Genomic DNA, 24,957 nt, shown 5'->3' with positions numbered 1-24,957 from the left:
ACGATGGCTGTAGCATCATTTTTAATGTCTTTTTTCTTCTTATGTAGCTTTCAACATGGTGAATGTGGAGGTTGGTCACGAGGCTGTGTTGAGTTGCCCTTACGCCTCCAAGGAGCCTTTGCTAATGGTGATATGGAAGATGAAATGCAGCACTTGCTGCTTGTTGGCCTATAGAAGTGATCACAACAAGACAAAGAAGTTAAACTGCAGTGAGAGGACGATGTGGAGATATTCACCTGACAGTGACCCTGCTCTTCGGATTTACCCTGTGAACCTTGATGATGAGGGAAACTACACCTGTGAAGTCGTCAGCAGAGCAGGGAATTTTCTGTTCTTCTCTTCTCTAACTGTGACAGGTAATAGACATCTTGCCTTTTTCTGGGTGTGTATGTTGTGTAGATAAAAATGATTTGCTTTGGTGGTAAGAAATGAAATTAATTTTGGATCCATACTGAAATTGAAAATAAAGAGGTAAGCTGATTTACTCTGGCTATGTGGAGAAAGGCAAAAGGCATGAGGAGTTGTGCAACAGGACTTGGCTGTTCTGTGGAGAAATAATCTGGGGGTTTTGTGTTTTGGTTTATTTAACTCCTCCTGACTCACAAATGGGATGTTTTAAAAGGCACAATTCCAACAGTCTGCATAGTTTCTGAACGAGTTCTTTGGGCATAATGTTCACACAACCAGGAGTATACACTCTTGGTTAAGTTAATGCACATAGAAGGTACCAAATAAACATTGCACCTACAAGCCGAGCAAGAGGATGCTAAAACAAAATTCACAATGAGGTCAACATGTGTTTTGCCTGGGTAAGAGCTGAATAGGAAGGAAGCAAAAGTTTCAGGACACTATCTGGAAATATTTTACTCTTCCAGAAATATTGAAAGCCGTCTATAAGACTGCATCACTAAAAAATGAAATTAGTCTCTTTTCCACATAGTCAGGAACAAAAGAATATTAGGAAACATAATGAATACATCAAATAATCCTTTTCAGATAGACAGGTAAACTATCTCTAGGTTTCCATAAATTAAAAAAAAAAAAACCAAACCCAAAACCAAAAACAAGCCATGAGAGAAGATTTTGTGTTCTGGCCATGTTAGTTAAGCCATCTGAATATAACTAATAATTATGGGAAATGAATTTTGGAACTCTATAATTGCTATTATTAATTTTTATCACTTGATTATTTGTTGTTGTTGTTGTTTTTCTCTGCAGGGCCTTGCCTTTCCGATAATGGCTTAGGTATTGTCTGAGCCTTTGCCTGTTTCGTCAAATGCAGAACATGAGTCGTTCAACTTTAGGCAGAACAGTTTTGTCCAATTCCTCCTTTATTTCCTTACTATCCAAGTCCTGATCCTACCTGCCCGATCTCCTAAATGTTGTAGCTGGAGCCGCAGCAAGCTGTGTTCTCTTCAGCATGCGCGCTGCCCTGCTTTCAAATCTCCATTTAACCCACCCCCTCTGTCATCCCACCTTCACCTGTTACAGCTGCAGTCACCTTTCAGAAAACAGGAGGAAGCAGTACTTTTAGATGCAGCTAGCTAGTTTTAGAGATACTCACCTGGGACTGCTTTTTGATGTATCTTTTTGTGTGAAGATCGTTGGTACTAATATTGCAAATTATTTTTAAAACTCTTGAATTAGTCATGCAAGCTAAATACGACCTGACTGTCAGTTTCTCAGCCGGTGATTTGGTACTGAACTAGAACTAATGCTTGTGGCCTTTTTTTCTTCTCTAGTCCCTCCGACAGTGACTCTGACCTGTGACAACAGCAGGGGAGCGGTCTGTCGAGCATCTGCTGGAAAGCCAGCTGCTGACATCTCCTGGGTCTCTGCAAGTAGTCACAGCACCGAGGAAGAAGTCCATCACCCCAACGGAACAGTGACCAGAGTGAGCTACATAGCCTGGGTCAACAGCACGCATCCCACTGTCACCTGCCTGGTTACCCACCCAGCTACAAACCAGACCCTCTCCCTAGACCTGTCACGTATGTAACGTTGTTCTGCAGTTGCTCTTCATCATGCTCTTGGGCTTCTTCGTGCGCTGCTGTGAAGCTGTTCCACTGAATTCCAGGGCTCAGCAGATTGGTTTAAGTGGGGTTACAAGCCAAAGTCCTAGTGTATGTTGGTAGAGAAATTAATAATTTTGAATTAGTCAGTTGAAACCAAATGTTTTGGGGCATTGTATGGAGAAACTGTCAGTGCGTGCTTCTTTCTGTCCCTGTTCTGTTTCACAAAAGTTCCTCATTCTGCTTTTGATAGGTTGGCCTCGGCTGGCTGCCACGTGGTGCCCACCAAGCTGCTCCATCGCTCCACTGCCTCAACGAGACAGGGGGAGAGGAATACAACAAAAAGCTCACGGGTTGAGATAAGGACAGGGAGGTTATTCACCACTTACTGTCACGGGCAAAACAGACTTGACTCAGGGAAATTAATTTAATTTTTAGCCAATCAAATCAGGGTAGGATAGTGTGAAGTAAGAATGAATCTAAAAGCACTTTCCCCCCACCCCTCCCTTCTTCCTGTGCTCAGCTTCACTCCCAACTTCTCTCCCTCCTCCCCCGGAGCGGTGCAGGGAGTGGGGCTGCGGTCAGTTCGTAACACTTTGTCTCTGCTGCTCCTTCCTCCTCATGCTCTGCCTCTGCTCCAGCGTGGGATCTTACCCGTGGGACACAGTCCTTCATGAACTTCTCCAGACATGGGTCCTTGCCACCAGTAGCAATCCTTCACGGGCTGCTCCAGTGCGGGTCCCCCATGGGGCCACGGGTCCTGCCAGAAATACTGCCCCAGCCCGGGGCCCTCCCAGGGCGCAGCCCCCCAGGCCCAGCCGGCCCCAGGGGGGTCCCCGCGGGGTCCCCAGCCCGGTCTCCTCTCCCCACGGGGCCACGGGCCCTGCCAGGAGCTGCCCCAGCGCCGCTGCCCGCGGGTCACAGCCCCCTGCGGGCACCCCCTGCCCCGGGGGGGTCCTGCCCGGGCTGCGGGGGGGAGCTGCTCCCCCGGGGGCTCCGCGGGCTGGGGGCACGGCCCGCCCGGCCGGGGGCTTCTCCAGGGGCTGCCGGGGGGTCTCTGCTGCGGCGCCTGGAGCCCCCCGGCCTCCTCCTGCCCCGGCCCGGGGGGCTGCGGGGCTGGGGCGTTCATGTGCTCCCACTCCTCTCTCTGGCTGCAGTTTTGTTGTGCAGGTGTTTCCCCCCCTTCTTAAATACGCCATCCCAGAGGCTCTGCTGCTGTTGCTGATGGGCTCAGCCTTGCCCAGCGGTGGGTCTGTCTTGGATCCAGCTGGCGTTGGCTCCATCGGACATGGGGGCAGCTTCTGGCATCTTCTCACAGAAGGCACCTCTGCAGCCCCCCACTACCAAAGCCTTGTCATGCAAACCCAGTACAATGTTTCAGTAATCTTTTTAATCATCGATGACAGAAAAGTTGCTTTCGGCAGCCACTATAATACAGCTCACTAGTTTTTGGTTTGAAGCTTTGAACCCCTGAAGCTGAATTTCATCCAGCTTCCCACAGTGGCGATGGTCTGGAGAAAAATTCCTTGGCGAATGTCTGTCTGTGACTTTCAAATGACCTTTCCCGGGGCCAAAGGTAGTAAAGGGTAAAACTCAGCCTCTCAGCTGTCTGTGCCGGACCTGTTGGAAGTCTGTTCCAGTAGGTTTTGTAAGAATGGCTGAACAAGTGCTCGTATCCCTGAAATGAGTCAGCAGAGGCATGAAGGATACAAGTCAGCATACACCGGTCATGGATAACAGCATTTTACTGGGATGGCTGGAGAGCTCATTTGAAGGAGACCGTGCATGCAGATGAGTTGAAAACAGAAATGTGTTTGTGCACACAAGTGATGGGGTGTAGGTTCCTATTGCTGGCTGGCATCCAGACATCTCATCTGAGTGTCTCGGCTCGTTTGAGCTGTGGGGTACAGGATTAGCTTTCTCCGCTGGTTAAGGTAGACAGTAACATCGTGCAGTCAGTGGGTACTGACATCTAGCTCTAACTAGCTTTCTTTTCTCGTCTCTCAGATACCTCTCCCAGGATTCCTTACCTCCTGATAGCAGGCCCTGCAAGTGTTGCTGCTGTCAGTGGTGTGACTTTATGCTTGATTTTCACACGCAGAGGTAAGTCATTTGATGAGCCTGAAATGTATTACAAGTCTATTGCTGACTATGTGCAGGTACAAGGACATGTCCTTTATTGTTGAGAGTGGGGTGGGAGGCAAGGATTGAGGAAAATATCTATATGTGATACATTGTCCTTCTGAAAAAGTCCTAGTAAAATAATTCAAACAAGTCTGGAGTTTTGTAAGCGCCATAGTTGTTATGATATTAATACATTATATGTATGTCAGAGAGTTATCCAGGATGAAAAGGATTCTTTCTGAGAGTCAGGTAGTTAATGAGTTTTTAGAATTTGATTGTTCTGCATTTAACGACATAAAACTATACATAAGGATGACAGTCCACAAGCTAGTCTAATGACTAGGCACAAACAAGTGTCCTGTTTCCATCAGCAGTTGTAAGTTTTCCCCTGAGCAAGCGTAAGAATAGGCTAAATGTACATACTTTCTCCTGGTACACTAACCATTTCTCAGGCTGCATATATTTAATTGATACTGGGTCAGGTTTATACTGAATAATTTGATCCTGACAACTCAGATGATGGTTTGCTACTCTTGGAGTAGGGTAAGATGGCTGTGATGGAGGATGAAGGGAGTAGAAGCCCAAGTGGAGGCTTAAAACGGGAGTAAGAGAGAACAGCAGGCTGAAGGAGAGAGTGTTTTCAGGAGAGCGGGAGATGAAGCACTGGGAGAAGGCAACGTAGAGGTGGGTGAACTGTAAACGGAAGGAACCTGCAGAGAATCAGAGTGCCTGGTTTAGTCCTCTCCTTTGCCTCAGTGCTGCTCTAGCCTTACTGCTTGTCTGGGTTTCTTCTGTGGGCTCAGTGTCTTCCAGGTTATTCCCCCCCCCCCCGCACTGGGCATGTTACATTGCAGGTGTATTTCAGCCACCAGGTCTGAACAAATGGGGTGAAAGAGGGTGGGTGAGAGGGGACAAGGAGGGGAGGTGTGCACTAGAAGAGCAGGGGAGGCAGGGTGAGGAAAACAGAAAGCAGAAGGGTGGGTGTCATCGGCGGTGGCAGCACGGACCAGTGCTTGTAGCACTTTGATGGGAGCTTGTCCCTGTCACAGTGACGGGCTTCTCTGGGGCAGATGAGGAGAGGGACAATGTGCACAGATGGGCTCCTTGGCCCAACGTGTCCCTGCAGAACTGAGGAAAAATGCACTTAACTGAATCAATTCAACCAGGGTGACCAAAAGCTGCAATGAAGTGAAAAATAAAACAATAGTGCAGTCAAAAGCAGGACACACACACACAAAAAAAAAAAAAAAAAAAAAAAGGACTTAACGTAAGAGTGTACTATTTTGAAGAAAGTCTTTCAACAGCTGAGGACAGCTAGAGGAGAACTCTTGGTGTAACAGCTGTGCACCTTGCCCCAGCAAACCATTTTAATTTCTTACTTCCAGTTTTCCAGGTACCTAAACTGGCACGTGGGTCAGCAGCACCATCGGCAGTAAGTGTTGGGTTTGTGTGTGTGCACACGCTTTGCAGTTGTTTCTGTATTTTTCACTAAAACATGTAATTTCCTTGCAATGTGCGTGCTTTGACAAAACTCCCATTTATCTCTGTGTGTGGTGGTGGGGATGTATGAGGAACAGTGGATCTGGGAGGGTGTCTGTCCTTTGGATGGCCCTACCTTCGTGTATATTAAGAGTACCTGAGTAATTGTTTAAGCACTAGATGGAGAGTGATATAGTGCATTCCCTGCCTTAAGAATACAATAAATTACACTTACAATGCCAGTGGTTAAGCTGAATTTTAAACCTCCTAAAAGTTAATGTTTTCACATTTCTGCTTCACAGAGTAATTTTAATTCTGATCTTTTGCTTAAGAATATTTATTGTCCTTGATGGCAGAAACCTGCCTGATGAAAGATGGGATGAAAACAGACACGTATTTAACAATGAGGGGGAAAGGGTGCACTTCCTTATGCTCTGTTAGGGACAAACACAGCCATGAAACTTTTAATTTTTAAGTTGTGGTTCAAATACTTGGAAGCTCAGAAGCAGCAGCAATAAATTTGCCACCACAACTTTTACTTCCTCTCTAATTTCAGTGTGTTGTGATACATATTTAACAGCGTGATAATATGCTGCTTTTTCTCCAGGGCTTCTGCCTCATTTAATGCACATTGAAAAAGTAATTCTTCATATTTTGTTTTCTACTCATGGTTACATTAATGGCTGTGTGCCTTGTTGCAAACTAGTCAATCTGAAGTTAGAATGATTAATTTCTTGATATGCTCTTCCATGGCATTTGGGACAATTTGGCTGATGGGAATGGGAGTTACAGAGATCAAAGTGAAAAGCTTCCAGTAATTTTAGGTGCCTAAATTGGATTGCCTGTGGCCTGTCTGGGTGTTTTTTGGTTGTTTGTTTGCGATTTTTTGTGTTTTTTTTTTTTTTTTTCCCCCTAGAGAAGTTAACATTGTTCATTAGCATCTATTTTGCTGAAGATACCAACATTTGAAAATTTGCTTTCAATCATATTAAGAAAAAAAGATTTGAAGGCTGTCCTGTTCAGGCATCGTGAAGGTGGTTGTTGTATCTTTCTGTCACGTCAGGTTTCACCTTCTGTGCCCTGCCCCTCTGGTCACAGAGCTTAGAGGAATAACTTCACAGTTCTTTTGCAAAATTAATGTTACCTACCAGGTTTCTTCTGGTCTTGTTTTTTTTTTGTTTGGACTCTATAGAGGTGATGGTTCCACAAAATTTTACAACATAATATAATGGTACATGTTTTTCTTTATATTGCAGACTAAGAATTTCAGGTCCACACCATCACGTGTGAAAACAGCAGTGGTCAAGCCTCCTGTCTTATCAGAGGTTATCTATCAGAATTATGATCCAACAATGATGAATATGAACTATGCAACAGTGTAGGCATAAGCAGTCTAACACCAGCTCAGCTACTGCTGATACCATACTTGGACTTCAACGAACAGTACTCAGACTTTACCACAAAGCAGGCCAGCAGAACGCTCAAAATACCCCGCAAAAGTCTTTCCTGATCTGAAGGTAGTGGGGGAGAGCAACCCATTTTACTAAATTTTTTGAAATCTTTCTCTAAATATCAGTACAGCTCTTGAAACATTTGAAACTTTTAAAGATGGAGTTGGGGAAATACTGATCTGAGTTTTGTTTAAACATGGTATGAGGTATGTGCTGTCTTTCCTCAAATCAGTAATTGATATATTTCTGTGCTGGAGTCACAGATCGGTGGTGAAAATGAGGCACTTTTTTCCATTTTAGCAATGGGATTCTCTCTTCAATTTTGTGTTCGAAACCAGGAAGTGATACAGGGAACCCCAAAACATAGAAGGTCAAAGAAACACATCCAGCAGAAATGCAGAAATAAAAGAGTTGGGGTTTTTTCTGGGTAAATAAGTTATATGTGGCAGAGGTATTTGTCATCTTTGTTTATTTTATTTTATTTTTTTTTAATTAAACTTTCTGTTTGTATTGCTAGTGGAAGAAAAAAAAGCCAATTTGGAATTGTACTTGGTATGGAAATGAGAAATAGAAATGGGCAATTTTCTAAGATTAATTTTCAAGTAAACGTGCAAATATGCGAATATTTACCTAAATGATTCTGGTGCTATTTGGGTGAATGTTTACTGACCAGTCTCTTAGAAGCTGAGTTCACAGTGTGGTTTTATTGGGAACAGAAACTTGAAGTTGTGAAAAATGCAGGTGGTGTGCTTGTTTAGAGCACTCTTAACCAAACCATTTATTTCTTCTTATCCTTGTGCTCCCAAGCTGAACCACCACCCCCCTTCCCGCCCCTGACCCGTTGTTACCTGCAGTCCTCGTTTGTCAGGTTTGTCAGACCTCCCAGATGCTAATGCAGCAGTAAACGTACTGAAATGTGGGTTTCGAACGGCCTTTGCCTGCTCGTTGCTGAAGGAAATCATCTCTGCTCCATCAGTGTTCTTAGGCATGAGGATCTCCCTGAGCCTTTTAATTGCACTTCCCTTTATCACTTCTAAATAGACATGGGGGGGCACCTACTGACATCCCTCCAGTCCAAACATTTTATTTTAGTTGGAAAGGCACGAAGAGTGATTCTCTGCCTTAATGAAAAGTGCCTACAGAAGGTAGTCCATTCATGCCCGGTACCAAGCGATGCCTTTCTCGTGCTGTTAAATGGCAATGATGGGTCACTATCTCAGAGCTGTGTACAGCTCCTCCATGCCATCTGTGGGGAAGGAGACACATCTTTTGTTGCATAAAGCCTCTGGGAAAAAATAGTGGCAGATAGTCAGAATTATTGAAAGCAGTTTTTTTGCAGTGCTGAGTAGGGAAATGTTTTGGAGCTCTTGTGAAATCCATCATAGTGCCGTAGCGTAAGGAAGCGGTTTCCCAGTTCTGCTGGCCCACAGCTGGTGGTGCGTTGTGGGCATGATCCAGCACCCTTTTTTGTTCTCCCTGTCAGCCGGGAGCTTTCACAATCATGACGCTGCCAAGGAGTCTGTTGTGACTGGAAGCCTCTGAAACTGGGGGGAGATCTCTTGTTGCTTAGGGGACTGCCCAGCTGGATTTAAACTTGGGTTCCTAGGCTGGTGGTGCTCTGTGTGACAATCGAACAGGGGTCGTTCCTGTGGACAACTACAGCAGTGCAGGTCTGTCTTATTCAGAAGCTGGACCACTGCAGCCAGATCGAAGGATGACGTGGCTGTCAAAACGAAGAGTTAGGCTGTGGAGCAGTCTGCTTTTGGCAATCACGGTGCAAGTGTGTTGTGACTTTTAGGGTGCAAAGCAAGAACGTTTTGTAATTCCTTTGCACAAAGAGAAATGTTGAGGAGTAAGATCTAACAGAAACAGAGGAAATAGAACTTACGGAGATGGTGGTGTGTGTGTGTGTGAAAGCTGGAGAAGCATCGCTGTGTTAATTAACCCTGGCTGAAAAGTGTGGTTTCCATGCTTATGATTTTATTTTCCCCTCTAATCTGTATTTCATGTAATTGGTCCAGTCACCTGCAATGTGTCAGCATTTCCATTAACCTAGAAATTCTGAGCAGACTTTGATGTGCTGAAACAAGGTGCTCTGGCAATGAGATAAGTCCCTTTCATGCTGCAGGTACTTGGTGAAATGGGCTCTGCTGGTGGTTCCACAGCTCTTAACAGCCATGGTGGGCTAGGGTTTGCCTGATTTCTTATTTCTGGGATGGACCAAGAGCCAGTTCTGCTGCAACCTCTCAGAAAATTAGCTTACAGCACTGTAGTCAGGCTCTAATCATTACCTGTTTACTGCCAACAAAAAGCTTCAGCTACCAACACACAGCTCAGGCGAACCCGCATGTTGCAGGCATTAAAAGACCTCAGCTGCCTAATTGTTGTATCTTCCTTCTGAATAAAATTGGCCCTCATGTTTTTCAAGCTTGTTGTATATGATTAATAAAACTTATTAGGCCAAAGAGAATAATGTGGCTACTGGCGGTGATTGCAAGAAAGGATGGGACGTGAATAGTGCTTCCAGGCAGAGCATAATAATTGAACAAGCTCACTTAATTTTCTGCTCATCTTTTGTGTTTGTTGTAAGACTGGCATAAGTGGTAGGTAGTTTCAGATATAGAATTTGCTGCTTCTTGAGCTGTCTGCAATTCACTGGAGCTTTTGACCACAGGAGTGTTACATCCAAGCTGCCAGCAGGTGATAACTATTCCACTGGGGCTGTCGGCTCTGCTAACAGCATTGCCTTTGGAAGGAGGAGGGTAGGATTAGCCAGGCGGTGTGCCCATGTGTACCCAGAAAGGAAGTCCTTGCTGCTTGGGATAAGACATAGAGATCTGCAAGCTGAACGGTTTTGTATGGAAGCAGAGAGAGGAAAATGGGAGAGACTGGAGACGCGGGTTGATAGAGAACAGTTAAGACCAAGAAAGAGAGCATGGTGTTGCGTCTTTGCTGCTTCATACTTAATGGTGTGATTAATTACTTTTTCCATTCCCACTGCCTGTCACTGGGTACCTTAACTGCTGGTGGTGACTGGTGAAGGACAGATGTTGTCACATGGGAAGCTCTGGGCATGGGCTTTGATGGTTTCCACTCTGCCTGCCATCGCCAAAGAGCTGCATGTGTCATGCTGCTTGGTCTCACAAGCTGCACACCAAAGGGTTAAAAGCCATGAGGCACGCACCTCAGGGTGGCGAGGACAAGGAGGGAGAGGCCTGAGAAGCAGGACTGGTGTGCAGCGGTGCCCGGCTGCTGGGCCAGGGCAGCAGGCTGGGTGCGGGACCCCCTCCCACGCTGCCCGGGAGCATCCCATGGGCGCTGCTGGCTCCTGCCCCAGCTGCGTCCTCCTGGGATGGCTGCTGAGAAAGTGCCTGTTTCCCGCCTGGATTTAATTTTGTAGGTGATCTCGAGTATTTAGAGAATGAGAAGAAAATCACTTAAGTATTTTCTGTCATGTTGATTTTATAGGAGGTGGGCATCTCCGCGTAATCCAAAGACTAATCCAAATTGTGTTTTGGTCTCTTTTAGGAATTTAGTATGGAAAATAACCAACTTGAAGACGTTTTAATGAGTATATTTAGCATGCTTTTTTACCTTAATTGCAAGAACGCTTGTGGTGTTCTTAATACCTTTTTTCTTTATTTGCACCGAAAGCAAATTTAAGCAAGGCAAATATTCCAGACTGCAAAATTCCACATATTCTTCTGTGTCCTTGTCAAAATGCTAGGGAAATGGTGACTCTTTATTGAATATTCATTGTGAGAGAGCTACTAAAAGGCAATGGGTGTTGGAGTGAGCTATTTGCACGTTCTGGGGGGTGGGGAGTGGGAAATTAAACAAAAGGTTGGGAGTGTCAGCCCCTGCTCCGGGGCTGTTGCAACAGCTCTGCCTTGCCACTGTTGTTTTGGACAGACTATTTAGTCAAATCCACAGTTGATTGAACGTCACTTGTGCTTTTTAGCACTAGATGTGATTATAGATGAAAGCGCTCCTGTTTGTTGTGTGGACTTTCAGTTTATAGGGCACTCTTGGTAACAGCGATGATGTCTGCTTTATGATTAATCTATGAGCAATTTATCTCCTGGAACAGCAGGTGTTGTGATGCTGCCAAACAGTTCTTTGCTCTCTTTCTGTTTACCAAATATGGGGATTAAAAAAAAAAAAAGTTACGTTTGGAACCCCATAAACTGGAATGTATCTTCAGATTACAAACAAGATTTGTTTAGAATTCTAATTTTCGAAACCAGGATCGAAATGAAGAAAGTAAATAATTTTCCTGCAGACTTTGGAAATGGAGCAAATGTCCTAAAGGTATTTGCTATCTTAGTGAATAGCTTGGTTTCCTAAGTTGGTATTTCTTGCAGCTGTTTTTTGGTCTAGTATTTTTGGCATCAATTTGTCATTACATTTATTCTCTGATGAGAAAATAATACTTTCCTTGGTTCTCCCCTAATAAACTGTAACGCCTGTGGAATATTGTCCGGCTGGTTTTGACCATTTTGTGACTTGGTCTTTCTGCCTTTGTGAAGTTCTTTTGTTAGTGTTAACTTGTCCTCAGCTACTTGGCTTGGTGTCCACAATCTTGTATGCATTTGTCATGTGCTGGAGGCAGTGGAGAGCTCATGATTTAACCAAGAGGGATTTCTACTACATTTCCTACCATTTCTCTGTCCTGGAGTAGTTAGCATTTGTGCTTTTAATGGTGCTTCTTTAAGCAATTACCCACTTTTCTCTTTTTCCTTAAAGCTGTCTCCCCAGTCCTCTCATGAACCAGTTGTCTCAGTTTATTGATTTTTATCTTTTCTAACTATTTTATTATCAGATTCTCTTTCCTTCTCTTTTTGGCATCAAATACAATTGCATTCTCCATTCAATTGCTTTAGTAGGTGCCAGATCCTCTCAATGAATTTTTTTTCTTTATAAGATTTTATTTTTGGGGGTGGTGGTGGTGTGGTGTGGGAAAATTACTTTGGGGGGGAATTAGAGAAAACTGGGACCTAATAGAAGCGTAGTATTACAGACAGCTTTTTAGGCTAATGTACAGCTATGGCTTTCAGGATGGTTGGTATGCACAGAATCTACATCACCACAGCTCCCTAAGCAACACACCCTGCTCAGCACATGCTGATAGGAGTGATGGAGGATGGAGTGGAGTGGAGACCCTGCGGCCAGCTCTGCCGTGCTCCCTGCAGGAACGGGAGCTCAATGGCACCACACAGCTGATAAGCTGCAGAGCAGTTGTCACATGAAGGTGACATGTCCATGGCTGAGCCAACCACTGTGGCAAAATGACTTTCCTCAGATGAAATAATCTCAGTGTAGTCCTAACACACACCTCCATCCCACAGCTACCTGCCTCCAAGGTACTACTACACCTCACTGGGCATGGGATGCCAATCAGTACCAAAAATAGAAATGGCTAGAGTCACTCAAGCTCCACCTAAATGTAAGGAAAATGGATGGTCCTGGACTGAAGTAAGTCTGAAGGGGGGGAATTGTGTCTAAACTCCTGATTACAACTCTGATTTAGTGTTTAACTCTGACCCACCCTCTAAAGTTGTCCAAATCGATGAACAAAAGGAGTTCTAATGAAGGGAATTCTGCCTTGGGAAGGGCAGGAGACTAAGAACAGACAGTGAAAAGAACACCGCTCTCTAAGAAAGAAGCATTCAAGCGAGGAAGTTCTGGCCTCAAGAGAAGACAAGCTGATAAGGTGCTGCAACCCCCCACTCCCCCAACAAAACTTAGCTGGAAGTAGGACAAAGGTAATTGTGGCAAAGGGAGATTGCAACCTCTGACTCACACAACCTCCCCCCGGAAAGAGGAGAAAACCTTGCTTGAGGAACACGCTTAGTTATTGAAGAACTTCAGCAGTGCTATCTGAGGGTGCGCGCGAATTTACATTGGAAGCGAGCAACTTGGGACCAATCCTGTATGTGATGAATGAATATGCAACGTCCTATGAAGTATAAAAAGTGAACAAATGAGGGGAGAAATTAGGGAAGACCATAGTAACTTCTGGGATCAGTTGACAGGCTGAACCTGTCTTCTCCCCCATGGGGCCGCCTTTTGGGTAAGGACTTTATTCTGCAGCTAACTCATGCTAGCTGTTACTGAGTGAGTTGTTTTAAGCTTGCTTTGCAGTCAGTGTATTATCACCAGCAATCTTTGAACCTTATTCTGTCACAAACCTGTATTTTGTTTAATGTGGATCATCAGCTGAAATTCATTTTGTGGAAGTCGCTGGAGATCTGAGTAGTTACTGTAAGGGACTGACTGAGTGATGCTGTGAGTGGGGGTCCCCGGGTAGGTTGGTCGAACCCCCTCCAATACAGGCTGTCACAACACAGGTAGTGGGCAGGCTCGTTGGGCACAAGGGTCTTGTCTTTCCTGGGAAACTGGCAGGCTGATCAAATACAAAGGGTTCGAGGAGACCCCCCTTCTTAACGTGACAGGTGGGATGGGTGGGTAGGAACAATCAGTTTCAAATTGTGACTTGTTTTGGAATTTTCTAGTGTTCTTCACTGAACTTTGCCTTAGGGACACACTTATTCCAGGTCTCCTTGATTTTTTTTTTGGCCAATACATAATAGAAGATTAATTGCTTGAGTATAAACCGCTCCTGTGCTTCAGCTTCTGCAAATGTAAGCTCACCTACCAAGTCTAAATGCATAACATGCATGTTACTTGTCCTCGGATGACATCTGCCTTGCATTATTAGGCAAATATCATAGCCAGTTTCTTGTTTTCCTCCATAGTTTACATGCAGCTTTGTACCACTCACAGCAGCCATAAGCATCCAGCTCAGAGAAACTATGCGGGCATTTATCAGTGAGGCTTTTCAGACAATCTTGGTTATCAGTGATTTTACTTAGTTCAGACACAATAACAAAATATCTCTGAGATAATGTCATGCTTTCCCTGAATGGGGCTATACCTATGTCTGACTCATACATTGTTGGTAACACTGTATATAACCAAGACATTGTGGACTGAGCTCCACTGTAGAAAGCAGATGTTACTTTATTCAATTAAGCATAATAAGCAATGATATTTTCAGAGAAAGAGGAGAACCACAGACCCCTTGTGCATTTGCAAAAATAAAACTTACCCCCAAGAAGAGTAGAAGCAAACAGCATAAGGAGGTTTTTTACTCCACTTTTACTCTCTTGTCATTATCAAACTCTCACTGCATCTGCCGCAGTGTTTTCCATGTATTTTCTAGTGGTTTTGCCTATGTTATCAAATCATTTAGCACACAGTACCCAGAGAAGCCTCTTGGACTTCCTTGTTCAGACTGGGGCTAGTCTGAATTGGCCTCCTTTTTGACTCCTGATTCATAGTCTTATTTTTGTGTGAAGGCTTGTATTGTTCTCTAGCACTGATCCTGGCCTCCACATTTAATCTGATGCCTGGCATGGAGAACTCTGGAACAACCAGAGATAAGGCAAATAGCTTCATGAGAAGGAATGCAACAGATCATTCCTTTCATTGGGATCTCCTTTGGGTATCTTACCTGAGTCACACTGGCTGCAGTTGGCAACCTTGGTGACAAAGGTCTTGAAAAGCCTGAGCAGCTTTTATCGGAGCCTGACTGGTAATTTGCCTCACAGTTGCAGAGGTGGTACCCAGACCTCTGCGTCTTGCTCCTTGTCTTACCCTAGGAAGCTTCTGCAAGAACTTTTAAAGTCTGTTAATTGCTGTATTCCCCGTGGCAAGACTTCCCTGCCTTCTATCTTCTCTTTGAAAAAGGAATGGTACCCAGGCTGTCCCTCAAAGCAAAAGCATCTGGCTTGCAGATAAACCTAAAAATATAGGGACTGCTTAGAAGGGGTTTATAGTGCTAGAGAACAGTCACAGGACTAGCTCGGCTTAAGGTGTGTCTCCATGGCGCTTCAAAAGTGGCCTGTCATCCTGCTCCTGAGTCAGCCAGAACTACCAGTCTACACTGAATGTGGGGATTTGCACTGAATCCTAGGCTGGTAGAGTCAAGCTAGCACAGTATCTGCTGGCTTTGAATATAAGCCAGATACATCCATATCTGTGCTCCAATATGAATTTGCATTTATTTGTTCTCAGAGGGATTTAGCCTTATCTTCCTGGGGGATTTTGAGTTTCTCCTCTTGTTCTTTGTTTGCACGGTTTATATTGATGTTCTATCAGCAGCTTATATTTGGTACATTCTTTCTTATGTTTAAATGCTACAAAACCTTCTGCCAAGTAGATCTTACTATCTGCAGCTTAGCACGACAAGGAAAACACAAATGTAAAATCTCAAGCCATCACTCTGCTTTTCCAGGTGATAATTCTGCCAATTTCCAAATGATGCTTCAAGAAACACCCAATAGTGGAGCAATTCTGGCAACTCAATTACTATAAAAAGTTCAGCGGCATGTTGTGCAGAAATAGAAATTGTGCGAGACAGAGAGGGACAGCAGATTGTCTGTAACAGAGGACAGCATGCTGTGGGCAGGGGAGGGTGCTTTTGTTCTGCCATGTTTTGTGTCATCTGATGAGACAGACAGTAGTTATTTGTTGCTGTTGGACCACCTGTAGCATCCTATAGGACATCGTGGAATCTCTCTCCATGGAGATATTCAAACCTAGACTGGACACAATCCTTGGCAACCTGCTCTAGCTGACCCTGGCTGAGAAAGGACTAGATAATCTTCATCTAGCCTGAGATGCCTTCCGGTCTTGGCTATTTTGTGATTCTCTGACTAGTATCAGTTTCTAGATCCCAAACCAACAGCGCTGCCAGTTCTTAGGGTTGGTGCTTTGGACGTGGGAGAATAACATTGTAAGAGACTGTTCTGCCTTGCAAGCAAGTTTCAGCAGCTCGGGAGACATCATCTGAAGGAAGCCCCAGGCATCCTCTGGGAAGACAGTGGCCCTTTGCTTGAACACTGACTTCTGAATTAAGGACTCTGCTGTTTGCAAAGTGCTTTGTCTTTGCCTGGTCAGTGCTGCACACAGGTGCACACTCCTCTGGTGTGTTCCTGGGTGGGATGGGATGTACTGTAGGATAGGATTAGCAATCAGTGCCTGCAGGTTTAGGGTTGTGCAGGTACCCTCCCAGTCACAGCCTTTTTTTTTTGTTCTTTTTGTTTTCTTGTAACTATTTTTTTTCCAAGTGTGTTGTCAGCCCACAGACTCTCCTTGTCCTCGTTTTAGCTGAGTGTGTCTCAGTGACACCTGAGCTGAACAGGACTTCCACTTTGTTTTTGAGAAGAACAGTAGGATTCTTGGACTTCAAAAGTTACCGCTTTTACTTATTACTGAAACTTTTCAAAAGAAATGAACTTTAAAAGTTTGAAAAGGTGTATTTGGTTTGCATTGCAAGGTTTTGGTAGCAGGGGGACTGCAGGGATGGCTTCTGTGAGAAGCTGCCAGGAGCTGCCCCCCATTAGAGAGAACCAATTTGGGCTGGCTCCAAGACAGACCCACCACTGGCCAACGCTGAGCCTATCAGCAACACTGGTGGTGCCTCTGTGATAGCATATTTAAGAAAGGGTAAAAACTACTGTGCAGCACCTGCAAGGAAGAAGAGTGAGAAAAAAGTGAGATAAACAGTTCTGCAAACACCAAAGTCACTGGAGAAGGAGGGGGAGGAGGTGCTCTGGGTGCTGGAGGAGAGATTCCCCTGCAGCCCATGAAGAAGACCATGCTGAAGCAGGTCGTCCCCCTGCAGCCCAAGGAGGACCCCATGCTGGAGCAGGCTCCCAGTGGGAGCTGCGGCCCTGGACAGGAGCCCAGGCTGGAGCCAATTTTCTGGCACAACCTGCAGCCCTGCGGGGGACCCACAACGGAGCAGTCTGTTCTGGAAGGACTGCACCCTGTGAAAAGGACCGATGCTGGAGCAGTTCTTGAAGAACTGCTGCCTGTGGGAAGGACCCCCTGTTGGAGCAGTTCGTGAAGGACTGTATCCCATGGGCAGGACCTATGCTGGAGCAGGGGAAAGGAAGAAATGGCAGAGACAAAGTGTTACAAACCAGCCCCCATCCCCCTGCACTGCGGGGTGGGTGGTGGAGGAGGTAAATAAATCTGGGCAGAAGGGGTGGTGGGTGGTGGTGGGCAAAATGTTTTTAATTTTGTTTTTATATCTCATTATCTTATTCTGTTATTAATTGGCAATAATTTAAATTAATTGCCCGAAGTTAAGTCTGCTTTGCCTATGACACTGACTGGTGAGTGATGTCCTTGTCCTTATTTTGTCCTTATTTTGTCCTTATTTTGTCCTTATTTTGTCCTTATTTTGTCCTTATTTTGTCCTTATTTTGTCCTTATTTTGTCCTTATTTTGACCCATGAGTTTGTTCATCATATTTCCTCCCCCATCCTGCTGAGGTGGGGGGATGGTGGTGGTGGTGAGCAGGGAATGAGAGTATGTCTGGGTGGGCAGCTGGCAGCCAGCCAAGGTCATCTCACCACACAAGGCTTATTCACTAATAGGGCTATAATAGGAAATAGGATGCTGTAAACATAAGACTCTATTAAGGCATTTAATGCTGATGATACATGTCTGGATCTTCTGACTTTAATCTTATCACTCTGTACTGAGCTGTGAAAATTTCATTTCCACTCATTCTATTCTCTCAGCTGGCAATAAGTACTGCTGAGAAAACAAAGGTAAGTGCTTTATGGATTGATTTTTTCTGACTGCTGCCACAGTCCAACAGAGTTTATATTGCCATAGTGTAGTGTTCTTATCGAGCTGTGTTTATGTTTTGGATTTCATATGTACGTATGGAAACCATGGACAAAACCCCTGAAATCCTTTCTACGTTAGATTTATCATCTCTGAAGTTTACAACTCCCTTCTCTGTGCAAAACAAGCAGCCACATGCAGAACAATGTGCTTAGTACATAAACGTCTTGCTAGTGCTCACTCCATCTCTTGTGTGAGTGGAGTGTTGTGTGGAAAAAAAGATGAGTGAGCCAGCTACTGTAAAGCTCTGGCCTGGCTGCTTGCCTTTATCTTCAACTTGCTTGAAATATTCAAATCAGGAAGATTAGAATCGAACAACCCCAGTCAGTGTATTGTCAGGGTTGCCCCCTTAATCAGGCAAGTTAGTGCGTGCAGAGCTATGACACCCTCATGAGCACTGCATGCCTCCAGGTCTGAATCTCTACTGGCTGCACTTGCTATCACATTCTTTATCTTTGTTATTCTTGTGTAATCAACAGTGGTCGCCTATTTCATGGTGCTATATATAGCAAACATAAAAATGTACACATATATGCAAACATCTTTATGCATATGTACGTTGTGTGTGTGTGAAGCTGTGAATGTATACAGAAAAAGTTATGGTTTTTTTTTCTTGAGAAATTAATTGCTTGATAATTTCCCATCAACAGAACATCTCATTATATATAAATGTTGTGAAAGACCTTGTTAGACAGATAGACACATGAGGGATAAAATTAAAAGTTGCTGTGGAAACCATAACCTGAAATGAGTCTTTCTTTTACGCACTCAAAATCCCAGTCTTTGTCTTCTATTAGAATACTGTTTGCATATAATTTCTTTCTTTAGGAAAAAGAATCTGAATTGCTGATACACAAATGGAAATCCCATTTGACTGTGACTGTAAAGTGCATCTGAGACTAATGGAAATTTTTTTTTCACTTTCCTGTCAGTATTTTAAGCCCCTCTCTTGTCCTGGTATCAGTCTGGCATAAAGCAGAAAAAAAAAAATTAATCCCTGGTGGTCATTACTGCCTGTCTATGACCATCTGCAGCAGTTTTTTGGAACTGTTAATATTAGTGTCTTCACTGGAGTTAATTTTTATGTAGGAAACAGCCTGAGGTAGGCTATAGAAGAGGGAAGAAGAAAGAAGATGCTAAAGGACAGAGGAAATGTGTTGCTAAACACAAAACATTCTTCAGCTCTCAGCTGCAGCTGTCGCCATCCCTCTGTAGCACATTCTTAGAAAAGAATCACATTTAAAATATGGCTTGTCAAATAAGCAAAAAGTGACTTGAGCTCTGTGTGTATCAGCCACTTTGGTTACAAGAGGCTTGATCACACTAAAACTGGCATCCATGTTCTTTCCTTGAGATTCTTCTGTCGCTGTTATTTTCTGTAGTCATCTGCTGGCAGATGCATTCACATAATGTTAGCTTGGGTCAGAAATGTGCTTTTGAAAAGAAACTCCCGATGGTCCGCACTTACTATGCTGGGTTCATATTGTCAAGCAGTCTTGGAGCACACGGCAAACACTGCATCTTTTCTGATGGAGCTAAAACAGAATATGCACCCCAGGGGTGCACCTAATCTCTCCAGCTGCTAACAGGCACTCAGTTTACAGGATCAGACTAGAGCTAGCCCAAAATAAAATCCCCCCAACCCATGCTATGCTCTGTCAAATCACTCCTGATGAGCTACGCAGCTGATCAGATAAACATAGCTTTTGTTAAACAAGCTCTTCCCGCAGTGTGATTTTTTTAAAATCTGTTTTATATGCAAGAAATAACTTGAGCATCGGCTCCAAGAAGGCACTGAAAAAAGCTGGTTTGCAGTGCTCGTGTATTGAAGATCTTCCTTGATGATTACACGAAGGATGTGCATGGAAAAGATGGGGCCAAATATGGAGTATGCTCCTGTTATGTGCCTTTCTGTCTAGGAAAAAGACATTACAGACTGATTCTTCTTTTGACCTGCTAATTCTGGATTGCTGGGCAAGAAGACATGGTTGCATGCAGGCACTGTTGCCAGCTAAGCCTCACGTTTCCTTCACAAACACTGAACCACCACAGAGAATGACGTAATATCAATCCACACAATTATTTGCAAATGCATGAGTCTCATTTGACTTATTCAGTAGTTATATAGGGGGAAAAAAAACCTATCTGGCACAGCATTTCTACTGTTATCGCACAACAGCTTGCATTTAAAAAGCCATTGTGCTAAAGTGCAAATTGAGAATTAGCATATCTGTTTAAAAAAAAAAAAAAAAAAGGCAAAAAAGTGCAAAAAGCCAAATGCTTAGAATACATCTGCTAGATGCAGCATAAACCAGTCCCAGCTCTGGAGTTCACCCTCAGCAAATGTTTCATATACAGACACTGTCTGATGGGCAGGCGATTTTTGTCGCCCTTCTACTTGTAGTGCTATCAACGCAGAGCTCAGCTCTGGTGGAATTTGACTGAATTTATTCCGAACCTGTACTTGAATGCCTCTATGCTGCCTTATTATTTAAATAAGGAGTTGGCTGTGAAACAAGCTAGCCCAGACATTGCGAAATCCCCCTCTACTTTAGGAATACAGGAGGAGTTACATCCTGGAGATGGCTTTAGACTGTTCTAACTTCATATAATATTTTACAGAGTGATTCAGAATGACAATACTAGACAAGGGCATTTTTATTTCAAGGATAAATATTAGGTGATACTTTAGAAGTTTCACCTCAATTTGTTTAAGAGGGATTATGGACCGTTTCTCTCTGCCAGCATGGTTTGCCTGTGTTGAATGCGCTGTACATTCCTAGTGGATTCGTGTCCATGTCACAGAATACAGCTTCTACATTGGCATCTTTGTGATGGGTCTTTGCAGAGGCGGATAGTGAATGGGCAGGGAGGAATCTACTGCATTTCCCTGCCACGTAGCTAGTGCTAGACTGAGGAAACTTGCCTGTCCTTGTGATCTTGGCCATACGTAGGATGGTTTCTATCCACAGGGCTCTTGATTCAGCCCTATATTATGAGCCCCACAGTTTTGTTTTGGGAAAAAAATGTTAATTGTTTGTTGCATTCTAAGAGCCAATAAATGTTGAGGCAGAAGGTTTTCTGGTTTAGTTTAATTTTTGTATATATATGTTATCTGCCACCTGAAACATTTGAGCAAACAACCCCTGTCCCAGTGTCTTGATAGAAAGTTAAGGGTCCTGCGATAACTTTGCTTGTGTTGCTTTCCTCTTTGACGGCAGCAATCTGTCTGTAGCTTAGCGGCCTTTTTGGCTGCATTTCACACCGTCTGCTTGGTTACAGTTTGCAGTTTAGAGAGAGTGCTTGGGATTGTGTGTACTAAGTAGGCTAGATACTCATAGCTGAGCATTGACAAGCAGCTACTTGCCTTTGATCGCAAAAAAATTATTACTGAGCTACTTGGGAGGCTATTGCTGCGTGGTAAGAAAAAACCAAACCCCTGTCCACATTGAGTTAGAGAAAATATAAATAAATCTCGAAAAAAATTAGGTTGGAAAGGACTTTTGGAAGTTATTTGGGCTAACTTCAATGCTGCATCCTGTTTGGCCAGCAGCAGAGAAGATTAAAACCAGAAAACCACAGCTATCTTACCCTTTGGGCACCGTGCCCAGATTCTTACAGTCAAGGTTGTAGGACTTTGTGAGATGGAAATTGCATTTGAATCCTCTCTTAATAGTCATTAATAAACCTGCCCTCCATAATGACTTCAAGCTCTTTTAACCCTTTTTTGTTGTTGTTTTTAATCTCTAAAATAAACTGCAGCAATGAGTGGCACAAACTTAATTATGCTCTGTGAAAAAATACTTGTGCTGGTTGTTGAAACCCACTTCTTGGCAATTTACATATGTGCCTACTGAAGAAGCTAAGTGACCTGAAATGAAACCAAAGCAATCCAAAGGCAAATAGTGTGGTGTGTGGTTTCTGCTGCTGTGGCTGCTCTTGTTTTCTTAAAAGGGAGGCCCCATTACAGAGGACAGTGTATTCAGCTAAGTAAGCAATGGAGGAAATGAAGAGGCTTCCAGAGGTATTAAAGCTTTTCTCGTACAAAAATAGGAAACCAACTTAAGTTACACCAGGGGAGGCTGCCCAGGGAGGTGGTGGAATCACCATCCCTGGAGGTGTTTAAAAAACACCTAGGTGTGGTGCTTAGGGACATGGTTTAGTGATGGACTTGGCGTTCCTGGGTTAACAGCTGGAGTTGATGAACTTAAAGGTCCTTTCCAACCTAAATGATTCTGTGATTCTAAGTGTCTCCAGCTATGAGCAGTGGGACAGAAACCCTGCGGGCCAGGCATGTAGGTAGGGGCAGTGTGGTAAAATGCCAATGGAGAAAGTGATGATATGGTGGAAAAGATGATACATGGACCTTCTTCATCACAGAAGTTAGGTGCTGAGAGGAGGAGAGATTGCTGTGGTGGAGCTGAAGGCTTGTTCCCTTGCAAGAAGAAAACATTCAACAAGTAGCAAAAGAAGCAGAAGTGGCAAAGATGAGCAATGCAGCTCACTCCAAAAGAGAAGCAAAAGTCAGAGGGGCGTTAGTAGCTCAAGGTTTCAACAGAGAAAACATCAACATAGAGCAGTATTACATCCTAAAGAAAAAAACCAAACAGCAGGCTGGTCAGGCTAGTGGGACAGGCAGGAAACTGGGCCATGTCATGAGGTTGCCAATGCCACCAGTGTCAACAGAGCTGGTGGCAGAGGGCACCCCGGGAGCACTGTGGCTGTGTCCCAGGGAGGTGTGTGGGATGCTGCTGCCCCTTCTGCCTGCCTCTCCTTGGCCAGCAAAGGCCCCTGGATGCCTTATCAGGGTCATGAGCATAGTAGTGCTTAGCCTAACAGTCAAAGATTATCCTAGATGTCTTTTATGTGTGTTAGCTGGTAAATAATTGTTTTACACATCACAATTACATATACGTTACTCTTTCTGCCTGGCTAAACCTGCCCAAACAAACTGACCCAAAGGACAGGCTATGTAACAACGTGTTCCCAGGATGAAAGACAGTAGGGAAAAGACCCCAGAGATCCCCACCTGCCCTCACTCAAAAGGGCACATCCAGGAGCGTGAACAACCCTGGCTGAGGAAAAACTGGTTCAGTTGTCCCTAGTGAGTGGGAGGACCACGGAATGCAGCCCTAAGGAAGGACATGGGATGGGATGTTAAGGCTGAAAAAGATCCTGAAGGTCAGAGGAAGGATCAGCAGTGGATTTTTCACTGTTAAGTGTCAGTATCTGGAGCGAATCAAAAATAACTGTGCCAGGATGATACTCAAAGAAGAGTATATTCAGGTGAGCTTTGGTAAAATACTTTCAGTCTTTGAAAGGAAGTGAGAAAGCCAGAAAATACACTGCAGATTAGTACAGCTGGTACAAGGATTGTGGTTAGGAGGAAAAGCCATGCAAAGGGGACTGGTCTGAGGATGGATAATGCTGAAACCAGCTTTCTGAGATCTCACTTTACAAGACTTATGAGAAGAGCTTTAAACTAAGAAATGAGGAAAACTGCTTGGGAAAGGAGTAAAATCCTTACAGCTGTTTTTACAATAAATGGAGAAGGGGGGGTGGTGGCGGTGGAAAGGAGAAACACTGCTTCCACCTGTAGTCAACGCGATATCAATAGTCAAATTATTTACTTTTACATGGCTAGGAAGTATGTGGTCAATGGGAGACAACAGACATGCCTATGTATTCACACCAGGCAAGCATACTGCAGGTGATGTGCAAAGCATGAAACTGAATATGACCTCGACTGCATAGAGGTGGAAGAGCAGCAGTAATTATTACATGACAAGGAGCAAGTGGAAACACACTGTACAGAAATGATAGAATAACAGTTTAAAGGTAGTGGAGGAGTAGAATCATATTTTAAAGACGTTAAGAAATTATACAAAAAGTGATAATGTGGATAAAAGTAGGTTAGTTATGATCAAAATCATTCCAGGAAAGATGTCAGAGGAGGCCCTTCTGGGATAAACCAGGGAGTTGAAATTAGATATGAACAAAGAATTATTTAATGTTGTTAGAGAGAGAAATACTCCTGAGATTTGTATCACAGGACATTTTCATTCCTTAGTCATCGAGACTGAAAACCATTAGCAATCATACACCATAGGTGTGACAATCAAAAGACCTGTTTAACCGACCAGTTGACAAACCAACAGGTGATACTACTTCAAATTTTGTTTTTGTGACATTAACAACGTAGAGGAGGTGGTTGCAGGAAAAAATCTTGTGTGAGCAAGTGAGGTTGATTTAGTTGATGTGACATGGAATGCTGGTCTGTGACTCTTATTCTTAATTTAAAAAGGGAAAACCATGAATAACTGGAGGAAACTAAACGGTGAAGAATGGACTAAGAAGCTCAAGATTTCACTTTAAACAAAGCCTGGGATTTCTTTATGTTAAAGATGTAAAGCTGTTGGGGACTTCTCCTCTAAAGCAAAGAAAACAATAGCCCCAGCCAGCTCTGGAAATATGAACAACTTCTCTTGAAATGAATATTAGGAATGGACAGAGACTCTCCAAGGCTGGGGAGAAATAGTTGCCCTGCAAAGAGACCTGTCTTAAAGATGAAGAACTTCAGGGAGAAAATGGGAATAGCTTGCAGCTGTGCTAAGGCTGGCCTTACCAAGTGCCTTCAAATGCCGAGCAGCTGATTCTCTCAGGGTGTGTGGAAGGAGAAGAGCTGTGGTGGGAACAGCCCTTGGCTCTGAAGCCCTCATCACGTCCCTGTACTTTGGGAGAGCCAGGGGACCCTGTGGGGCTTATGTTGGGAGTTGTGCAGTTGGTGCTCTGTGAGTAGCAAAAGCGTGTGTGGTGAGGTAAGAACCACCACAGAGAAACATCTGGATTTTTTCCTGTAACCATGGGAATGTTTTGGACCAGATTTGCTTTCAGCACCTGGCAAGGTGGGCCAGGCCCAGGTGCCACCTTATCCTGAAGAGGCTGTCTGGGACAGAAGGAGTCAGCCTGAGCAGTGAAAAGCTTAGAGAAGTAATACCAACAAAGTCTTTGAGCACAAAGTGTTAGGAAATTTTAATTATCAGCCTCATTACTAGCTGGATGTGTAATGAATTCAGATCAGAGGATTTAGCGGGTGCTTTGGCAGAGATGGAAATGAATGAAACTGTCTTGATGCAAGGTGAATGTTTAAGATGACTCCCATTATTTTTTTGTGTCTGCTCCTT

At 44.0% G+C, this 24,957-nt stretch overlaps 1 protein-coding gene and 1 long non-coding RNA gene across 22 annotated transcripts in view; one reads left to right on the top strand and one right to left on the bottom strand.

Moving 5' to 3' along the window:
* LOC308058816 (cell surface glycoprotein CD200 receptor 1-B-like) overlaps positions 1-24,957 on the top strand; it is a 150,721-nt gene that overhangs the window by 5,234 nt on the left and 120,530 nt on the right. For 19 of the 21 annotated variants that reach the window (XR_013925978.1, XR_013925979.1, XR_013925980.1 and 16 more), the window contains exons 3-5: positions 48-356; positions 1,743-1,991; positions 4,020-4,115. Coding sequence is in view for 5 of the 21 variants with exons in the window: in XM_080375212.1 (XP_080231338.1) it covers positions 48-356; positions 1,743-1,991; positions 4,020-4,115 (654 nt within the window). In the remaining 16 variants the exon portion in view is untranslated. Of the gene's footprint in view, positions 1-47; positions 357-1,742; positions 1,992-4,019; positions 4,116-5,521; positions 5,569-6,871; positions 9,494-24,957 lie in introns of those variants that run through there. The other 2 variants (XM_080375211.1, XM_080375210.1) reach the window with 2 other exon arrangements.
* LOC308058823 lies at positions 12,005-24,952 on the bottom strand. Its single transcript, XR_013925995.1, has 2 exons — positions 17,371-24,952; positions 12,005-17,304 (listed from the first exon to the last, which is right to left on the bottom strand). It is a non-coding gene; the product is annotated as an uncharacterized lncRNA (long non-coding RNA).

The sequence above is a fragment of the Falco punctatus genome (genome assembly GCF_963210335.1).
Source record: "Falco punctatus genome assembly, chromosome: 2".
NCBI lineage: Eukaryota > Metazoa > Chordata > Aves > Falconiformes > Falconidae > Falco > Falco punctatus.
The sequence above is the reverse complement of the archived record's forward strand: the minus strand, read 5'-3'. Positions and strand labels throughout refer to the sequence as shown.